This window comes from Pongo abelii, chromosome 4 (genome assembly GCF_028885655.2).
Source record: "Pongo abelii isolate AG06213 chromosome 4, NHGRI_mPonAbe1-v2.0_pri, whole genome shotgun sequence".
NCBI lineage: Eukaryota > Metazoa > Chordata > Mammalia > Primates > Hominidae > Pongo > Pongo abelii.
In genome coordinates, this window is record NC_071989.2 from 66,374,565 (window position 1) to 66,395,070 (window position 20,506).

A 20,506-nucleotide genomic window follows, 5' to 3' on the forward strand; every position below is an offset into this window, starting at 1 on the left:
ATACAAATTTAGCTGGGTGTGGTGGCACATGCCTGTAATTGCAGCTACTCGGGAGGCTGAGGCAGGCGGAGGTTGTGGTGAGCTGAAATCGCGCTATTGCACTCCAGCCTGGGAAACTCTGTCTCCCATTAAAAAAAAAAAAAGAGCATTGTGAGGGTTAAATTGTCTACCATGTAAAAATCTTTGGTCATGTCACAGGTGTTTAATAAATGTCAGCTAATTATGTTGTTCAAATCCAATAAATGAAGGAGATTTTAGTTGTAGATTTGTTAGAAGGCAAAAATGAATTTCTAGGTAGTGGGCCAAAGAATGAAGTAGTTAAATGTAGTGATTGAGTCAGAAACTTCATGTATGTAGAAGGTAGCTTTATGGAGAGTGTAGTGAAAGGAAAGAGGTGAGGAATTGAAATGTCAACTCTGAATTATCTGTGTGGCCAATTTACTTTGTATTATATGTGGCAGTATTTTTGTTCTAATTTGTCTTCCTGAGAATTGGACCCAGTTCCCCGTCATACTGCGTTTATAGAAGGAAACTAATTCTTACATTCATAGGTATGGGAAGAGCATGAATAACAAGACAATAAAAGTGATATTTAATATTTAAAGTCAATTATAGGGCCAGGATTGGTGGCCCAGGCCTGTAATCCTAGCACTTTGGGAAGCCGAGGTGGGAAGATCACTTGAAGCCAAGAGTTTGAGACCAGCCTGGGCAGCATAGTGAACCTTGTCTCTACAAAAATAGAAATAAAAAGGTCAGTTATTGTCAGGCTACATTTATTTGCGAGGATACAGGGAAATAATGTTAAGAAAATCCAGAGGTCATATTTGCCTTCGGTTGTTCTGAAATTTGAACATGAAAATACCTGTGTAGGTGAGGTTGATGTAATAAGCACATGAAACTTACAGAAGATAGTCACTTACTTTCTCATTCTTTTATATAGGTATTAAGGTCTTTCATCAATATATAAGGTTTCTCTTTTAAAATGTAAACATTTGGGGTCTTCTTCATATAGTTAACCAAGTCAGAAAGTAAACATTGGATCATGTTTGACTCTAAGAGCTTAAATACTTGGCAAGGTTTTCCTAGGAGAATTTGTGGAGAAAATCTATGAATAGATGAGCCAAGTTATAAATAATATAAAAGGGGGATACATGATTCAAATTAATTCTTGCCTTTTAGTCCCACATCCCTTCTTCCATTACTTACAGGTTATTACCATTAAGAACTTCTTTTTCTTAAATGACCAGGTTTATGTCGATTATTCAGAGTTGTTTACAGGACATAGATTGGTTTTATCATGTATATCTTAAAGTTTTTCTTTTTCTTACTCTTACGAGTCAACCTAAAATTCTTTTTTCCCCCTGCTATCTAATTCCAGGTTAAGTAACCTGAAATTCTTGCAAAAGGGCACCTTTAATTTGAATTGTAATTGGAATCCTATGCTAGTGACAGTGTATGGCTTTTCTGTATTTTTTTCTAGTAATTATTTGAATATGAAACATTCCACAGTAAATCCCAGACAAGAGCTATTGTTTTTCATTTTATAGGTGAGAGATTAAGTAACTTATATAAGATTATACAGCTGGTAAGGTTGGAGCTAGTATTCAAATTCTGATAAATCTGGTACAAAAGTACGTATTCTTCTGTAATATTTAAATGTGAATCCTTTCTGTAGTTTTTGAGTCAGGGTCTTGCTCTCTCCCCCAGGTGTGAGTGCAGTGGTGCAGTCATGGCTCATTGCAGCCCCAACCTCCTAGGCTCAAGCGATCTTCTTGCCTCATTTTTAAATTTTTCATGGAGATGATGTCTCATTATGTTGCCCAGCCTGGTCTTGAACTCCTGGGCTCAAGTGATCCATCCCACCTTGGCCTCCGAAAGTGCTGGAATTACAGGTTTGAGCCACCATGCCTGGCCTAAATATGCATTATTATTATTATTATTTTAAATGGAGTCTCGCACTGTCGCCCTGGCTGGAGTGCAGTGGTGTGATCTCATCTCACTGCAACCTCTGCCTCCCGGGTTCAAGTGATTCTTCTGCCTCGGCCTCCCAAGTAGCTGGGATTAGAGGGGCCTGCCACCACACCTGGCTAACTTTTTGTATTTTTAGTAAAGACAGGGTTTCACTGTGTTGACCAGGCTGGTCTCAGACTCCTAACCTTGTGATCCGTCTGCCTCAGCCTTCCAAAGTGTTGGGATTACAGGCGTGAGCCACTGCGCCCGGCCTAATATTAATTACTTTTTTCTTTTTTTTTTGAGATGGAGTGTTACTCTGTCGCCCAGGCTGGAGTGCAGTGGTGTGATCTTGGCTTATTGCAACCTCCACCTCCCGGGGTCAAGCAATTCTCTGCCTCAGTCTCCCGAGTAGCTGGGATTACAGGCGCCTGCCACCATACCCGGCTAATTTTTGTATTTTTAGTAGAGATGGGGTTTCACTATGTTGGCCAGGCTGGTCTTGAACTCCTGACCTCCTGATCCACCTGCCTCGGCTTCCCAAAGTGCTGGGATTATAGGCATGAGCCACCGTGCCTGGCCTAATACGAATTCTTAATAAGCACAATAATGGTATATCCCTCCCCTTTCCTCTCAGTCCCTATCATCTTTCTTCAGGGACTTTTGTCATCTCTTACTCTGCTACCTACTCTTCTGTGAATGATTTCTTAGGTTTCACTTTCCTTCTTTATAGGATATTTCATCATTCTTTGTACTGAAGACCTCATTGAGGAACTAGCCAGAGTATTTCTTACGCCTAGACATCTAGGAATCCAGTTTTAGGAAAGGTGAAATTTGTACTCAGGAACTATAGTGAGGCTTAAAGACAGTGTATCTACTTGCCTATCTAGTTTTTATCTCTTCTGCTTCCTTGTTTTTGTTTTGAGACAGGGTCCCACTCTGTGGCCCAGACTGGAGTACAGTGGTGCCATCACAGCTCACTACAGCCTCAACCTGGGCTCAAGGGATTCTTCTATGTCAGCCCCCCAAGTAGCAGAGACTACAGGTGCACATCACTGTGTCTGGCTAATTAAAAAAAATTTTTTTGTAGAGACAGAGTTTCACTATATTGCCCAGGCTGGTCTTGGACTCCTGGACTCAAGCAGTCCTCCCACCCTGGTCTCCCAAAGTGCTGGGATTACAGGCATGAGCCACCACAACCAGCCTACTTCCTGAATCTGATACCTTCATATTTATAAAAATTTTTATTTCTTCTTATATCTTCAGCTTTCCACATTGGATCATTTTCCTTCTGCCTAAAGTACATTCTTTAGAATTAGTAAGGATCTTTTCTTGAATTATTATATTTTTATCTGTCAAAGTTGAATTTCTGCCTTCTGCCATATCTGGCATTTTCAAGTCCCGATCTCTTTGAGGCTCTATATGGTAGGTTAGGTCCTCCTCAGCTGTTAGGTTCCTTTGTGTACACTCTAAATTGAAACTTTTAATTTGCTTCTCTAGAAATGTGTGTTGAAATCATTTTCTTGCTGATGACCGTACTCCTATTTTATATAGTTGTGTTTGGTTTCCTGTCTTATAGTAATTTTAATATGAGAATCTAGAAGAAGATAAACTTGTATGCTTAGCCACATTGAACTAGAAGTCTCTGTTAGCCATGTTTAAACTTAGTTGTAGTATAGTGATAGAACTGCCCCGCTTTAACACCTGGATTCCTCTCAGATGAGATTAGCTTTCACATTTTGTAGCACTGATCATTCCTCAGATTCCTGGGCTTTACTCAATTTAGATTTTGAGTTACATGCTAAGATTTTTCTCTCACATTTTATTAATGTCAAGAATTTTTTTTATACTTTATCCATGCCATTATCATCTATTTACCAAAAATAATTGGAAATCTTACATTGTTGAGTACAATCCTAATATTATTTACTATTCTTTGTTTGAGATCTTTGTTTTGTTTTGTTTTTGAGATGGAGTCTTGCTCTGTCGCCCAGGCTGGAGTGCAGTGGCGTGATCTCGGCTTACTGCAACCTCTGCCTCCCGGGTTGAAGTGATTCTCCTGCCTCAGCCTCCCGAGTAGCTGGGATTATAGGCACGTGCCAACACGCCCCGCTAATTCCTTTTTGTATTTTTAGTAGAGACGGGGTTTCACCATGTTGGCCAGGCTGGTCTTGAACTCCTGACCTCATGGTCTGCTTGTATTTTTAGTAGAGACAGGGTTTCACCATGTTGGCCAGGCTGGTCTTGAACTCTGGACCTCATGGTCTGCCCGCCTCACCTCCCAAAGTGCAGGGTCTACAGGCTTAAGCCACCACGCGCAGCCTGTTTGAGATCTTTATTCGTTGTTGTTTTGTTAACTTTATTGTGTAATATCAGAAAAGCTATACTTTGGTAGTAATACTTTGTGTGTTTTTGTGTGCCAGGAGATGTCTTTTTTAGCCCTTTATATTGGGCTTTTCTTAGACTGTCAGGAAGTTTGAATCTTTACCCTAGTAAGCCAACATGTGTTTAATTTTTGGAAAGATGAACCTTTTCTCAGATTATTGTAAGCCCTTGTTCTTTTTATCCTTTAGAATTTCAATAGGTGAAGCACCATACTGGCTTTATCTTTTGAAGAGCTTGAATCCTCCCATGAACTGGAGAGTCCCTCCGGGTTTCCCTAGAAGTCCATATTTAGTTTTGGGTTTTGAGATGATCCATGAGGAAGCTTGATTTAGTTTTTGAGGAGGGAATCATTACAGATATCTACCCAGCTCACTAATTCACATGATCTTATTTAATGTGGAGAACTTAATTTATTCTAAACTTTCCAGCTATGAAACTGATGCTTTTAAAAGTTTTTGTAAGGGAAGAAAGACTTCACTGCAACGTCTGTTTGATTACACACACATTGATTAAATTATAGGAATAGTAGTTATTTTTGGCAACTGCAGTAGTCTTGAGAAAAGTCTGCCTTTAGCAATTATTCGTAGTATTTATCTTCAGAAATCAGGATTGAGTTGGTTGTTCTCCATTCATATAATGCTTTGAGTGTAGATAAATGGTCAATAAATACATGAATGAATTGATATTGTGAAATAGAATTCTCTGTTAGTCATAAGTATTTAGAAATAAAAGGAATGTAGTTTCTTGCTTACTGGTGATAACTTTGTAAGTGGAGTAAAAAGAATGAAAAAATTGAAATTTTAATTCTCTTCAAATGGGGAAGGGAAAATAGAAATGTATTTTATATTCTAAATCTTGAGAGTCATTAGGTTGAAATTTGCAATTTTTTGTAGTTAATGCAAGGCATGTTAAAATATAATTTGTCTTGGTTTTAACATTCTGAGCCACTATGTAGCAGAATTTATCTGTATTACTTGACATTGCCCAATTCTTTCTATATTCTGTGGGATAATGTTTTAGCTTTACTTGTTCAGTTGGAATATATTTGTACTTTTTTAGTTTAGTTATTTTACCCAGGAGGCAGCTGTTAGTTTAAAAAAAAAAAATTTGGAATATACTGTTCTTTTGGTGGTTTTATTCTATACTAAAATTTGAAATTGTGAGTGACTCGTGGTCGTGCTTTATTTATGCAGAATATCCTCCGAATCCTAAATCTAGAGCTCCAAGGATGCTGGTCATTAAGAAAGGTAATACAAAAGACTTACAGCTATCTGGATTCCCAGTAGTAGGAAATCTTCCGTCACAGCCAGTTAAGAATGGAACTGGTCCAAGTGTTTATAAAGGTTTAGTCCCTAAACCTGCTGCTCCACCTACAAAAGTAAGTTCTAAATTACCACAAATGTAAATTTTGAGTTGATAACCAATTTATGTACTTTGGGGGAAAATGTTAAAGAATTTAAAGTGTGTATGGGGAGGTACTTCGTGGGGTGCTGAGTTCTAGGTGGCAAGAGTTGACCCATATGTGCTCTTAATTATCTTTGATATGGTGTATGCATGTGTGTGGTTTTATTGTTTTAGCAGTACTAAGTGAAACTTACAATTTTTTTTTTTTTTTTTGCTAGATGTATTTGTGATATATTTGCTTAATGATAATATATAATGCTGTTTTACCTGGTGCTCAGTTTTAGGTTTTGGAAACTTACATGTTTCTTATTCTCAAGTGAAAGAAAAGCAACTTTATGTTTATGTAGCTTTGGAAAAATAGCAATTTAGTTAGATACCTAAATGTTCAGTTTTTATTTTATTTGTTGAAAAAGAAAGGGACAGAGAACTATGTAGGAATAATGCAGTGTGATACAAAAATAATTGTTTCCATGAGCCTAGTGTAGTAATTTTTGTTTTATAATGTTCACTGTTTTTGTCTTTCTCCTGTAACCTGTTTTTGATAGCCATTAATGTTTGTGTGTTTTTCTTTAGCCTACACAATGGAAAAGCCAAACAAAAGAAAATAAAGTTGGAACTTCTTTCCCTCATGAGTCCACATTTGGTGTTGGCAACTTTAATGCTTTTAAATCAACTGCCAAGAACTTTAGTCCATCAACAAATTCAGTGAAAGAGGTATGACATTAAAAATTACATTTGAGGAATGTAACATTTTAATTATGATAATTTAACAGTGAATAAAAGGTAGAAATTCATTAAATGAATACATTAAAAAGAGTTTCATTCCTTCAGAAAACTGGATTCATATACTTCATTTGTTAACCAGTTTTGCACTTTGGGAAAGTAGGAATCATTTAAAATATTTTCAATGAAAATTCCCAGCTGGGTGTGGTAGCTCATTCCTATAATCCCAACGTTTTGGAAAGTGGGACAGGAGGATCACTTGAGCCCAGGAATTTCAGACCAGCCTCAGCAATATGGTGAAACCCTGTTTCTACTTAAAAAAATAGCTGGGCATGGTGGTATGTGCCTGTGGTCCCAGATCTTGGGAGGCTAATGTGGGAGGAACACCTGAGCCTGGGAATGTCAAGGCTGCAGCAAGCTGTGATTGTGCCACTGTACTCAAGCCTGGGCAACAGAGTGAGACCGTGTCTCAAAAGTGGTGGTGGAGTGGGGATGGGGGGAGGGGGGAGTTCCAAACATCCTAATAAACAAAGAATAATTTTTTGGGGGGTGGTAGGAGGGACAGGGTCTCTGTTGCTCAGGCTGGAGTACAGTGGCTCATTTGTGGCTCATTGCTGCCTTGATCTCCTGGGCTCAAGCAATCTTCCCATCTTAGTTTCCTGATTGTCTAGGACTACAGGTGCTTGCCACTGGGCCAGCTAATTTTTTACTTTTTGTAGAGACGAGGATCTTTCTATGTTGTCCAGGCTGGTCTCAAACTCCTGGTGTCAAGTGATCCTCTCTCGTCAGCTTCCCAGTTCCTGGGATTACAGGCATGAGCCACCGCACCTGGACCAAGAGTAATTTTTAAGAAAATAATTATGAAAATTGCAATGTTATTTGATACTTGTGATAGTTATGTTGTAGGATTGAACTTAACTAATGAGGATTTGTATTGTATAATGTCTTCTTTTGGGGATGATGGACATTTTATTACTGTTAACACTGATTGGGGGGAAAGGAGGAACAAGAGAAAGGTATGTATTGTTACTGTACTGACTGTGAGTTCCTGGTAGTTCAGGTATTTCTTTCTCATTTGATCAAGGTTTTGAGAAACCCAGAACAGAGAGTTCTCTGACCAGTCTAGTGTCAAAGGACACCCATAACACTTATATTATTATACCTGAAATTGCTTTGGGTACTGTATTGGAACCCCTCATATACTATTTTTTATTTATGATCTCAGACACAGAATTTTTGAGCTTTGAGGGAAGGACTAGCATTCCTAGCTGGTTAATTCTGCTAAGATTAGTTATAATATACAACATTAATGCCAACAAGTAAGCATTATTATGGTTTGTTTCCGTGACTAATAATCTGTCTGACACAGAGTTTTAACGTTCTGTTTTGTGTTCCACTGTCAAAACACCAAAGAACCAAAAACAAAAGGATTCTTTCTCCCCTCCTCCCTGCTGTCTCACATTTTCCCAGGTGAAATCCACTCTGATAAACCCTATGTATGTGTATAAATAATTATAAAATAGATTTTATTGGAGCTGTTACTGAACTCTAGAACTCTGTGTAAAACAGTTTGAAAAGCTGCTCTTCTGTGTATTATAGAAAAGTTAAACAATTCTAGTATGCATTTATAAAATAATATTTAGACACCTAATTTAGAATCATAGTTCTGAGTATTATTAGACCTTCATTGTTTGTGGGATGAGAAAATTCTTTTGTTGACTCATTAAGTAGGAGAAAAAACAGGGATAGAGAGAACTAGACTTTAACATAGACATTATAATCAATTTTGTTTTGTGAATAAAGGTAAAATAGGAAGCTGTGGAAGTAGTGAATTTTATGTTGACATTGATTCCTTGGCTACATATTTATCAGTATTTCTGAATTTCCTCTTAGTGTAATCGCTCAAATTCCTCTTCTCCTGTTGACAAACTTAATCAGCAGCCTCGTCTAACCAAACTGACACGAATGCGCACTGATAAGAAGAGTGAATTTTTGAAAGCATTGAAAAGAGACAGAGTAGAAGAGGAACATGAGGATGAAAGCCGTGCTGGCTCAGAGAAGGTAATTGAATTTATAGCAATACTTGATTTGACATTGATATGTCATTGAAATATTTGAGCATGTTTTAGGACCTTGGAATACATTTGAATCATCTCCTTGGAAAGAAACTTGGAAAGCCATTTGCATAAATAATGACTTGATTTCTCTCCTCCCCTCTCCTCTTCTCCTCTCCCCCCTTACCTCCCCCTCCCCCTTCCCCCTCCCTCTCCCCCTCCCCCTCCCCCTCTCCCCCTCCCCCTCCCCCTCTCCCCCTCCCCCTCCCCTCTCCCCCTCCCCCTCCCCCTCCCCCCCTCCCCCCTCCCCCTCCCCCTCCCCCTCCCCCCTCCCCCTCCCCCTCCCCCTCCCCCCTCCCCCTCCCCCTCCCCCTCTCCCCCTCCCCCTCCCCCTCTCCCCCTCCCCCTCCCCTCTCCCCCTCCCCCTCCCCTCTCCCCCTTCCCCTCCCCTTTCCCCTTCCCCCTCCCCCTCCCCTTCCCCTTCCCCCTCCCCTTCCCCCTTCCCCTTCCCCCCCTCCCCCTCCCCCTCCCCCTCCCCCTCCCCCTCCCCCTCCCCCTTCCCCTCCCCTTTCCCCTTCCCCCTCCCCCTCCCCCTCCCCTTCCCCTTCCCCTTCCCCTTCCCCTTCCCCCCCTCACCCTCCCCCTCCCCCTCCCCCTCCCCCTACCCTTCCCCCCTCCTTGCCCTTCTGCCTCCCCTTCCCCTCTTTCCCCTTCCCCCTGCCCTTCCCCCTCCCCTTCCCCTCCTTCCCCTTCCCCCTCCCCCTCATCCCCCTCCCCCTCCCCCTCCCCCTCATCCCCCTCCTTCCCTCTCCTCCCCCTCCTTCCCTCTCCCCCCTCCCTCTCCTCCCCCTTCCCTCTCCCCCTCCCCCTCCTCCCCCCTTCCCTCTCCCCCTCCCCCTCCTTCCCCCTCCTTTCCTCTCTGCCTCCTTCCCTCCTTCCTTCCTCCCCCTCCTCCCCCCTTCCCTCCTCCTCCCCTTCCCCTCTCCTCCCCTTCCCCTCCTTCCCCCTCCCCCTCCCCTCCTTCCCCCTCCCCCTCCCCTCCTTCCCCCCCATTTGAGACAAAGTCTCACTCTGTCACCCAAGCTGGAGTGCAATGGCATCATCTTGGGCTACTACAACCTCCGCTTCCCAGGTTCAAGCAATTCTTGTTCCTCAGCCTTCCTGGTAGCTGGGAATGTAGGCATGTACCACCACACTGGCTAATTTTTGTATTTTTTGTACGTCTGGCTAATTTTTTCATTTTTTGTAGAGACGGGGTTTCACCATGTTGGCCAGACTGATCATGAACTCCTGACTTCAGGTGATCTGCCTGCCTTGGCCTCCCAAAGTGTTGGGATTACAGGCGTGAGCCACTGTGCCTGGCCATGACTTCATTTCTAAAGTAGATTTGCTTCATTCTATAGTTTCTGTGGAAAAATACATTTAAAAAGCATTCTTGTTTATATCTGCTTTCTTTTGCTTCTCCCATCTTGCCTGCCTTTGTGGTTTTAGTTTTGCCTTTGTTGTATAGATATGAATACTTAGGGTAAGAAAGCTTTGGATATCCATCCTGGCTTAATTTTCCATTCCTAAATTTAACAATTATAAGTATTACATTTACGGTTGTTGGTTTTTTTTTTTTTTTAGATAGGGTTTTGCTCTTGTCTGGAGTACAGTGTACAATGGCATGATCTTGGCTCACTGCAACCTCTGCCTCCTAGGTTCAAGCAATTCTCCTGCCACAGCCTCCCAAGCAGCTAGGACTACAGGCGTGTATCACCACACCCAGCTAATTTTTTTGTATTTTTAGTAGAGACGGGGTTTCACCATTTTGGCCAGGCTCGTTGTGAACTCCTGACCTCAGATGATCCACCTGCCTTGGCATTCCAAAGTGCTAGGATTACAGTGGTGAGCCACTGTGCCTGGCCACATTTGTGTATTTTCAATGGAAGCTTAGTTAGGATCTATTAAAAGTTTTTGATAACTGTATTCTTTAGAACTCATTCTTTTTTTTTTTTTTTTTTAACTCTCTAAAAATCAGGATGACGACTCATTTAATTTACATAACAGCAATAGTACTCACCAAGAAAGGGATATAAACCGAAACTTCGATGAAAATGAAATTCCTCAAGAGAATGGCAATGCCTCGGTGATTTCCCAGCAGATCATTCGGTCTTCAACCTTCCCGCAAACTGATGTTCTTTCAAGTTCACTTGAGGCAGAACACAGGCTAGTATTTGTACTTTTTCCTCAGCATTTTCTGTATTCGAGATTTCAATATTACAGAGTTTGTATGTGATTTAACAGGTTTATTGAAATACAACTTATGCCATAAATTTCACCCATTATGATATACAGATGATTTTTAATATATTCAAAGTAGCCCTTTGTTCATTTGCATTTATTTTTCATTTGCACTCTGTCCTAGACAGCTGCTATTCTTTCTATAGATTTGCCTTGTATATGTATCTTATATAAGTGGAATAATATAGTATGTGATTTTTGATGTCTAGCTTCTTTCATTAAGTATAATATTTTCAAGTTTTATTTGCATTGTAAGCACGTCAGTACTTTGTTCCTTTTTTATTGATGAATAGTACACTATATGACTATACTCCTTTTTTGTTCATCAATTGATTAATATTAGTTGTTTCCACCTCTTTTTTTTTTTTTTTTAACAGTAGGCTCTAGTCCAATCTACTTTTTGACGTTTTGGATAATGCTGCTGTGAACATTCATATATAAGTTCTTGTGTGGATATGTTTTTATTTCTGTTGGGTAGATACCTAGGAGTTGAATTGCTGGGACATATGATAGCTCTGTGTTTCACATTTTTAGGAACTGACAAACTATTTTCCAAAATGACTATGTCATTTTACTTCCTCATCAGCAGTATAGAAGGTTCTAGTTTCTCCACATTCTTACCAACACATGGTACCATCTTATCTTTGATTACAGTCATTCTAGTGGGTATGAAGTATGATTTCTTTTTGTGGTATGATTTCTTACCAACACTTGGTACCATCTATCTTTGATTACGGTCATTCTAGTGGGTGTGAAGTATGATTTCCCTAATGACTAATAGTATTGAGTTTTTTTTAATGTGCTTATTGGCCATTTATCCTCTTTGGAGAGAAATAACTGTATAAATACTTTGCTCATTTAAAAATTACATTTTCTTACTAAGTTGTAAGAGTTCTTTATATATTTGTGTATAAGTCTCATATATGATTGGCAGATAATTTCTCCCATTCTGTGACTTTTTTCATTCTCTCGGTAGTGCAACCACCTCCCACCTACCCCCACCCCCACCCCCACCCCACCCCACCCCCACAGGCACCTTTTGAAATGAGGTCTTTCTGTGTTGCCCAGACTGGTCTCAAGTGATCCTCCTGAGTAGCTGGGATTACAGGCTTGCACCACCATGCACGGCTTCAGTGGTACCTATTGAAGGGCAGAAAGTTTTAATTTTGATGTAGTTCATTTTTTTCCTTGTATGGTTTATGCAGGTTTTCTGGATGATGTGAGGTAGGAGTCCAGATTCATCCTTTCCCACGTGGATAGCGAATTGTCCCAATATGTAATTTGTTTTTTGAGACAGTGTCTCACTCTGTCACCCAGGCTGGAGTGCAGTGGTGTGGTATTAGCTCACTGTAATCTCTGTCTCCCAGGCTCAAGTGATCGCCCCACCTCAGCCTACCAAGTAGCTGGGACCACAGGTGTGCACCGCCATACCCAGCTAAATTTTATATTTTTTGTAGAGATGAGGATTTCACTATGTTGTGTAGGCTAGTCTCAAACTCTTGAGCTGAAGCGATCCTCCCCTCTCTCCCTCCCAAAGTGCTAGGAGTACAGGCATGAGCCACAGTGCCCAGCCAGTAATTTAGTTTTTATTGTAAATTTTTTTTTTTTTTGACAGGTCTCGCTCTGTCGCCCAGGCTGGAGTTCAGTGGCGTGATCTTGGCTCACTGCCACCTCACCTCCTGGGTTCCAGAGATTCTTGTGCTTCAGCCTCCTCAGTAGTTGAGAATACAGGCACATGCCACCACGCCTGGCTAATTTTTGTCTTTTAGTAGAGATGGGATTTCACCATGTTGGCCAGGCTGGTCTCGAATTCCTGACCTCAAGTGATCCACCTGCCTCAGCCTCCCAAAGTGCTAGGATTACAGTCTTGAGCCACCGCTTCCAGCCTGCTGTAAACTATTAACAGCACTTTTTGCTTCCATCAGTATAGTCTAAAGCGTTTTAAAAAATAGTGATCTCTGAAGTGGTTTAGTCTTAGAATTGAAGAGTATTCATATCTACAATTTATTTTTGTTTTTTTGTAGTTAAAAGCAGGTATTTTTGCAGAAATGACATACCCTTACTGTATTCCTTAAATAACCACATGGTTCGGCATAACTAAGGGATTGGAAAACTACGAAAGCAAAGGAAGTTAATAGTTTATACCCTTAGATTATTATTATTCTGTAATTGCTTTGTATAAACTGATTTTTTTTTTTTTTTTTTTAACTTAAAAAGTCTTACATCTTCTAAGAGCAAGCTTAGGGCTAAGTTACATTATTAACAGCCCAGTTGATTGAGTTGACTTTTTGCCAGTTCTTCTAGAACCTCATTTAATTCTAAGACAGTGGAAAACTGGGTTATATCTCCTCTTGGATAACTTTTGTGGAATTTATTTATAATTTCAGCTTCTATTTTTATTGAGAATATAAGCTACAGGAGGCCGAACATTTTATCCATCTTGTTCACTATTGCATCTAGCACCTAGAATGGTGCTTGGCACATTACTTTGCTTAAATTTGTTAAATGCATTCATTTTCCCCTCTCTAAGAGAGTTAATGGCTTCTTTTAGATTTTAGGGGTTTTTTCCCTGTCAAAATGGAATGTTACTTCTTTTCCATTGCTTCATATTTTCTGTAAACTTTGTGACTTCTTAAGTTATATACATATAAATACTCATATTAGTTGAATTTAATAATATGGGGCAGTGATAGTTTTTGTTTTTTTTTTTTGAGATGGAGTTTCACTCTTGTCACACAGGCTGGAGCACAGTGGCATGACCTCTGCTCACTACAACCTCCACCTCCCGGGTTCAAGTGATTCTCCTGCCTCGGCCTCCTGGAATAGCTGGGATTACAGGCACCCGCCACAACGCCTAGCTAATTTTTTGTATTTTTAATAGAGACGAGGTTTCACCATGTTGGCCAGGCTGGTCTTGAACTCCTGACCTCAGGTGATCCACCGCCTTGGCCTCCCAAAGTGCTGGGATTACAGGCGTGAGCCACTGCGCCTGGCCAGTGATAAGTTTTTTAAGGATAATTCTTTTCAAATATTAAAATATGAAATATTCAATACTGAGGCACATAGATCATTCTTAGTTTTATTGTCAAGTTTTAGCAACTTTATCAGGGTATTGAGGGTAGCCTCAACATCAAAGGGATACAGTTGTCAGCTTGTTTAAGCAAGCACCAAATTAGTGGAAGTAAATGCCAAAGAAATTCAGAGGGTTTGGGGATAGAGATCATTATGACTTGGGTACCAGTCAGAGGTTTCTTTCTTTCTTTTCAAAATAGTTATTTGTATAAATATTTATTTTTTAGAGACATGTTCTCACTGTATCTCAGGCTGGTCTTGAGCTCCTAGCCTCAAGTAATCCTCCTGCCCTGGCCTCTTGAATTGCTGGGATTACAGGCATGAACCATCACACCTGGCCCTAGTCAGAAAGATTTAATTGGGACCTGAATTAAATCTTGAAAGGGTTAGACATAAATAAGGGCAAGCGTGCTAGATAGTATTTTGGAAAAAGAAGGGATGTAAAGACATGGTTAGAATGGTGTATATACCTAGTTTGTTTTAAGGGTGTTGAGTGGGATATTTTGACACAAGCGGGCAATTTACTCACTGAAGTTGAAGATCATATTGAAAAGGCAGGACTTTAGAGATGTCTTATACTTGATTTGTGATACAGTAGGAACTGTGACCCAGGTCTTCTAACTTCTAATCCTAGATTTTCTCTACTGAGGAATTTGAATTTGTGACCATGGCACAAACACAGTTAAGGAGTTTGTTCTTTAGAAAGTGAGAAGCCACCGAAAATGTTTATTAGAGGATGGTAGTTGTGAAACTGGTATCAGGATGATTTGGCAGTAGTTTGAAGGAGAGTGGGAAGGAATAATTTAAATGAAAAAGCAAAGTACAGATAAGGGTTACAGTAATATAGTCAGTCATGCATTGCTTAATGACAGGGATATATTCTGAGAAATATGTCGTTAGGTGATTTTGTCATGGCATGAAACTCATAGAGTGTACTTACACAAACTAGATAGTATAACCTACTACCTAACTAGGCTATATGGTATAGACTTATTTCTAGGCTACAAACCTGTATAGGATGTTACTCTACTGAATATTGTATAGTATTTGTAATCATAATACAGTGGTATGTATTTGTATATCTAAGCATATCTAAACATATGCAAAGGTACAGTAAGAAAATGGTATTACAGTCTCATGGGATTATGCATCATATGTGCGGTTGTCTGACCAAAATATAGTTATGTGGCACATGTTTGTATGTTTATGGGGGAAACACAGATTGTTTTTCTTTTTTCTTTTTTTTTTTTTTTTGTAGAAATGGAGTCTCACTTTGTTGCCCAGGCTGGTCTTAACTCCTGGGCTCAAGTGATCCTCCCACCTCGGTCTCTCAAAGTGCTGAAATTACAGGCGTGAGCCACTATGCTCGGCTAGATTATTTTGAAAGCATTTCAGGAACAGTTAAAAGCTACAGCCTCTGGTGGAGAAGTAGAAATACTTGCCTTCTGTTATATTCTCTTTCATAATAGTTGATAGTTTTTTCCATCTGCATTATTGCTTAGTTACGATTCAGTTTTTAAAAGTAAAACAGGTAAAAATTTGGATCCAGCAAAAGAGCAGTTAGGTTGTTTTGCTAGTCTAGATTTAATAGTCTCTGTATTAGGTGGCATTGAATGGTAAAAGTGAATGGAAATGCTATTCCAAAAGGAGGCCATCCAGATTAAAGAGTAAAGATAGTGCACTGGAAGAAGTCGTGGCTAAAAGGAATGAAAGAAGAAATGATTAATACTGACTGTGATATTTTTGTTCAGAAGCAACAAGGTAACAAGGTGCTGTGCAATACATACTAATTTGGGAGACAGAAAACCAAAATTCTATTTGTCTTTGCCATCAAGTAAGCAAGTTATTTTACTTATATGATCTTGATTGTTCATCTGTAAAATGTGGATATCATGTTACGTTTTATTCAAGGTCTCAGATATTCTGTGAGACTCTTTGAAAAAATTCGGTCTAAAAGTCTATAAGCAGCTAACATGTAGCAGGCACAAGTTAAAAGATGAGTAGGTGTAAATAAGAGGGGACTTAAACGTTTGTGGAACAATGTAATTAAATGATAAAAACTATTAACTCTGTTTTTCAACATAACTCCATCAAGTTCAAGACCCTTTTGTAAGCAATGATACCAGTCATTTAGATCATCCCTGAAGAACTGAGGGCCCTGGCAGTTTAACCATGTCAGTGCTGTCTTTTTTACACTAACTGAAGAAAAATGGGCCCCCTCTAAAATTTAAGATTAGGAAACGAAGTCAGAAGGAGCCAAATCAGGACTGAAAGGTGGATGCCTAATGATTTCCCATTGAAACTTTGCAAAGGTGCCCTTGTTTGATGAGAGGAATGAGCAGGAGTATTGTGGTTAAGGACTGTCTGGTGAAGCTTTCCCAGGCATTTTTCTGCTAAAGCTTTAGCTTTCCTTCTCAATACACTCTCATAATAAGCAGATGTTACTGTTCTTTATCCCTTCCAAACAACTGTTGCCGTGACCTTTGCTCTTGACTGGTCCTCTTTTGCTTTGAGCGGATCACTTCCACTTCTTGGTAGCTAGTGCTTTGACTGTGATTTGTCTTCTGGATCATACTGGTAAAGCCGTGTGCAGTTCTTTGAAGAAATGCTTCAGAATCTTGATCCCACTTTTTTAAACTTTCCATTGAAAGCTCTATTTTTGTCTGCAGATGATCTGGGCACACATTGAGTGGAAATTATTCAACTTTTTCATTCAGAATTATGTAAGCTGAACCAAGTGAGATGTCTTGTCTGTGGTGTTGGCTGTTTCTGTTGTTAATCGTCAGTCCTCTTCAGTTAGGGCAGTAACAAGATTAATTTTTTCCTTGTCAATTGATGGGGATGATCTGCTGCTGCTTCTGTGAGGGCTTCATCTTCAGAATCACCTCTTTTCTTAAAATGAGTTATCTATTTGAAATTTCTTGTTTCCTTGGGGTATTGTCCCCATAAACTTTTCGTAAAGCATCAGTGATTTCATTATTCTTCCACCCAAGTTTCACCATAAATTTGGTATTTGTTCTTGCTTCGATTTTAGCAGAATTCATGTTGATCTGATAGGGGCTTTTCCCAAATTGATGTCTTACCCTTTGTGGTGCCTTAAACAAGATTCTGTTGAAACATGTTATCACAAGTTAGTACAAGTTTATTTTGGTGCAGAATTTTTTTCTTGAAATTCTTGCATAGTTTTTCCATGATACACATTTTTTATGAACTTTTTGAAGACTCCTTGTAGGAGTAACAGAAGTACTTAGGGGTTTCATTTTTTAAAAACAAACCCTTTCGTATCAATACAAGATATGTGGCCATATAAGAAACAAGCTTGAAAGTTTCCCAATCAATTGAAGTAGCTATTGCTACACTGTTCAGAAATATGGTGGTACTGAAGAAAAAGAGGAGTGATATTGCTGTTACTTTTAGTATAAGAATTTAGCAGATTCGCTTCACATCTGTTAAAAGTTTCCAGCCTGAAGAGCCTTTGACACCAAAGATTAAGCAGTCAAGGAGTTCATTCTAATTTTAATATCAGTTTATTAATCTTACCTGTTTATTCATTTTCAGAAAGATACTCAAAGCCTGAGCTCAAAAATCCTTTTGATGTGTCTTGGGGTCTTTGTATAATGGATCCTGGATCGTGTTTTCTTATACATAATATAAATGACACTGTCCTACTCAGTGTAAGCTTTAAATTAAACTTAATTTCCTCTCCTTTTCAGATTGTTAAAGGAAATGGGCTGGCAGGAAGACAGTGAAAATGATGAAACATGTGCTCCCTTAACTGAGGATGAAATGAGAGAATTCCAAGTTATTAGTGAACAGGTAAGAAAACCTGAATCATACAACTTCACTTTAAACTGCCCTTATTTAGAACAATATAATTATATGTAAGCGTGGAGTGAGGGAGATTTAGGAATTTATCACGATAGGTCAGAATTGCTTTAAAAAAAAAAAAAGAAGAGGGAGGACAGGCTTTTGCTATGGTGTCCAGCTGGCCTCTAGAACTCCTGGGTGCCAAGTGATCCTGCAACCTTAGCCTCTGGAGTAACTGGGACTACAGGCAGGAACCACTGCACCTGGTTGAATTGACTTTATAGAAGTCTGCAGTAGTGACTTCTTTAAACTATTGGGTGTGCAATAGTTAGGAATTAGTGTAAATGATGTCTATGATTAGTCATTTTCCAGACCTTTTTTTTTTTTTGGCTTTTCTGGGGGAGGAGCAAGAGTGATAAGAAGTAGAGAGTGTTAGTAACTTCCTAAGTAACTTCACCTTTTATCCTTTTCTTGCACAAGAGTATTTCATATTCTAAAACATCTTGCTTAATGTCTCCCTAGTTACCTTTCTGAAAGAGTATTAGGGAATTTTTGTTAGAGCATCAGGAAGTTGAGATGCTTTTTTTCAAATCCGTTGTTTATTTAAAGAGTTGGGGTCTCACTCTGTCATCTAGGCTGGAGTGCAGTGGCTGGTCATAGCTCACTGCATCCCCAAATTTCTGGGCTCAAGCAATACTCTTGTCTCAGCTTCCTGAGCATCTGGGACTACTGGCTTGTGCCACTACACTGGGCTTATTTTCTGTCTTTAAATTGTTACTAATTTAGGCCAACTATCTTTTTTCTTCTTTGATGATCTTTTGACTCAATTCCTATTTATTACCAACCTTTTAGTTATGATTTCTCATTTTCAGAAATAGAGAACTGTATTTTTCTGAGTATCTTCATCTCTGGTTAAACAAGAGACGATTTTATAACTTTATATACCTCATTCTACTTTACAAACTGTGAACAAAGCAGATTGGGGGGGTGTATTAATTTAGGTCAGAATAATAAAAATAACAGATACAGCTTAATGGTTTCTGATTATATTCTGGTAAGTCCCTGAAGGTATTTATTACAGTTGTCACTTGAGGCAATAAAAATATGGGAAAGTTTAGTACCTTAATCAGTGTGACAATTATTACTCACATCTACTTTGTCTGGATCCAGAATTTTTTCGGAAATATCATTACTTGTGGAGTTTTTGGGATAGGATACAATTTTATTATATTCATGCTTGTATTATTACAGTAGGTTTGTAACTCTTGAGGGATAATTTATTTATTTTGCTGTTAACATTTTAGTTACAGAAGAATGGTCTGAGAAAAAATGGTATTTTGAAAAATGGCCTGATCTGTGACTTCAAGTTTGGACCGTGGAAGAACAGCACTTTCAAACCCACAACTGAGAATGATGACACGGAGACAAGTAGCAGTGATACATCAGATGACGACGATGTGTGAAGGATTTCCTAACAGCTTTAGAAATCTTAGTGTGATACATCTCTCATACAGTTTGGGGTGAATTGTAAAAATGAAGAACTATAATTTATGTAGTGAAATACCCCATTAGAAGAGGATTTTTTGGGGGACTTCAGTATGAAGAAAACCAAGAATGTTTTGTTGGGCTGTGTTGAACATTATTTCTTTGTAAATGAATGTTGTAGGAATGAGGACTTGGGTTGGTCCAACATTGACTTTCTTCATCACTGCAACATTTCTCTGACTAGCAATGTGACGATGTAACAAATGAGATTTTCTCATTTAATAATAAAAAATTGTGTAATGTTTTGCAAAGCTTCTGTCTTAAAATGTCCAGGTCTTAAGAAAAAAGGCAGCTTACACTGTTTTGCTTGCAGAGTCATATCTTTTTCGTACAATGGAAATCCTCAAGTCCACTTTGTGCGGTCCCCCTCTCCTCCCCCCCAAAAACAACAAAACAAAATGAAAACCAAAAAGGAAAATGTAGCATGTTGGCTAAAACTGGAGCAAAGTGCACTAAAACAGTTTCCTGAACTCAGCTGTTGTACTATTCACCTTTTAAACCATAAATTGCTCTTTAGCCATTTGTAGTGCAGTAAATGTTACAGGAAAAGACTTGCCACATTTTCTTCCAAATTTTAAGAGGTGATTTTCAAAAGCTTTATTGGGGTATGTTGTCAGACCAGGGTTTTCAGAGTTGATGGAAAAGAGTCTTGTGAGAAAACTTATTTTGATAAATTATTACATACGCAGAAAAACTGATCACACTGACTGAATCTGTCCACGACATGGAAAATAAACTGGATTTTCAGAATATTGTTGTTTTCTGTAGTGTTCAAGGTATTGTTTCTAAACATAAACATATCTAAACATGCTTTATTCACTTGTTAAAGTAGTACTTTTAAAAGTAATACCTTACTAAAGATGGTGATTACTTTTCCGAGGTCAGAAAAGGAAAGCTGAGCGTTCATCAAATACACAAGCTTATTAAATGAATGACTGTTAACTACTTTATTTTCATTTGCACATTAATTTTGGAATTGTTTCTGTTTTGCTGCTGACGGAAATAGTATTTTGGCTCTGTGTATGTTTGTATTTTGATTTTTCTGTGTATGTTTGTATTTTGATTTTTTTGTTTACCCCCATTTGCTTTTAGCTCCCCCTTATGTTTAAATATATTCTAATTGTAAAGAGTATAATCTTAGAGCAAAAATACTTGAGGTTTTATGTCAGATCTAATCTTAAGTGTTTGTTGTTTTTTAAAACGGTGTTTTCTCAGATGGCTGCAGTGTTTTTGCTATTTCTGCATAAATACCCTACCTGGACTCCCCAGTTTTCACCAGAAAC

General features: G+C 39.0%; 1 protein-coding gene across 9 annotated transcripts in view; it reads left to right on the forward strand.

Annotated features, from left to right (window-relative positions):
- Positions 1 to 19,973, forward strand: part of GPBP1 (GC-rich promoter binding protein 1) — an 86,326-nt gene extending 66,353 nt beyond the window's left edge. For all 9 annotated transcript variants that reach the window (XM_024246758.3, XM_024246759.3, XM_063723927.1 and 6 more), the window contains 6 exon segments: positions 5,529 to 5,713; positions 6,313 to 6,453; positions 8,356 to 8,523; positions 10,537 to 10,724; positions 17,585 to 17,687; positions 18,983 to 19,973. In XM_024246758.3, the coding sequence (XP_024102526.1) occupies positions 5,529 to 5,713; positions 6,313 to 6,453; positions 8,356 to 8,523; positions 10,537 to 10,724; positions 17,585 to 17,687; positions 18,983 to 19,141 (944 nt within the window). In that variant the 3' untranslated portion in view covers positions 19,142 to 19,973.
- Positions 19,974 to 20,506: the final 533 nt, after the last annotated feature.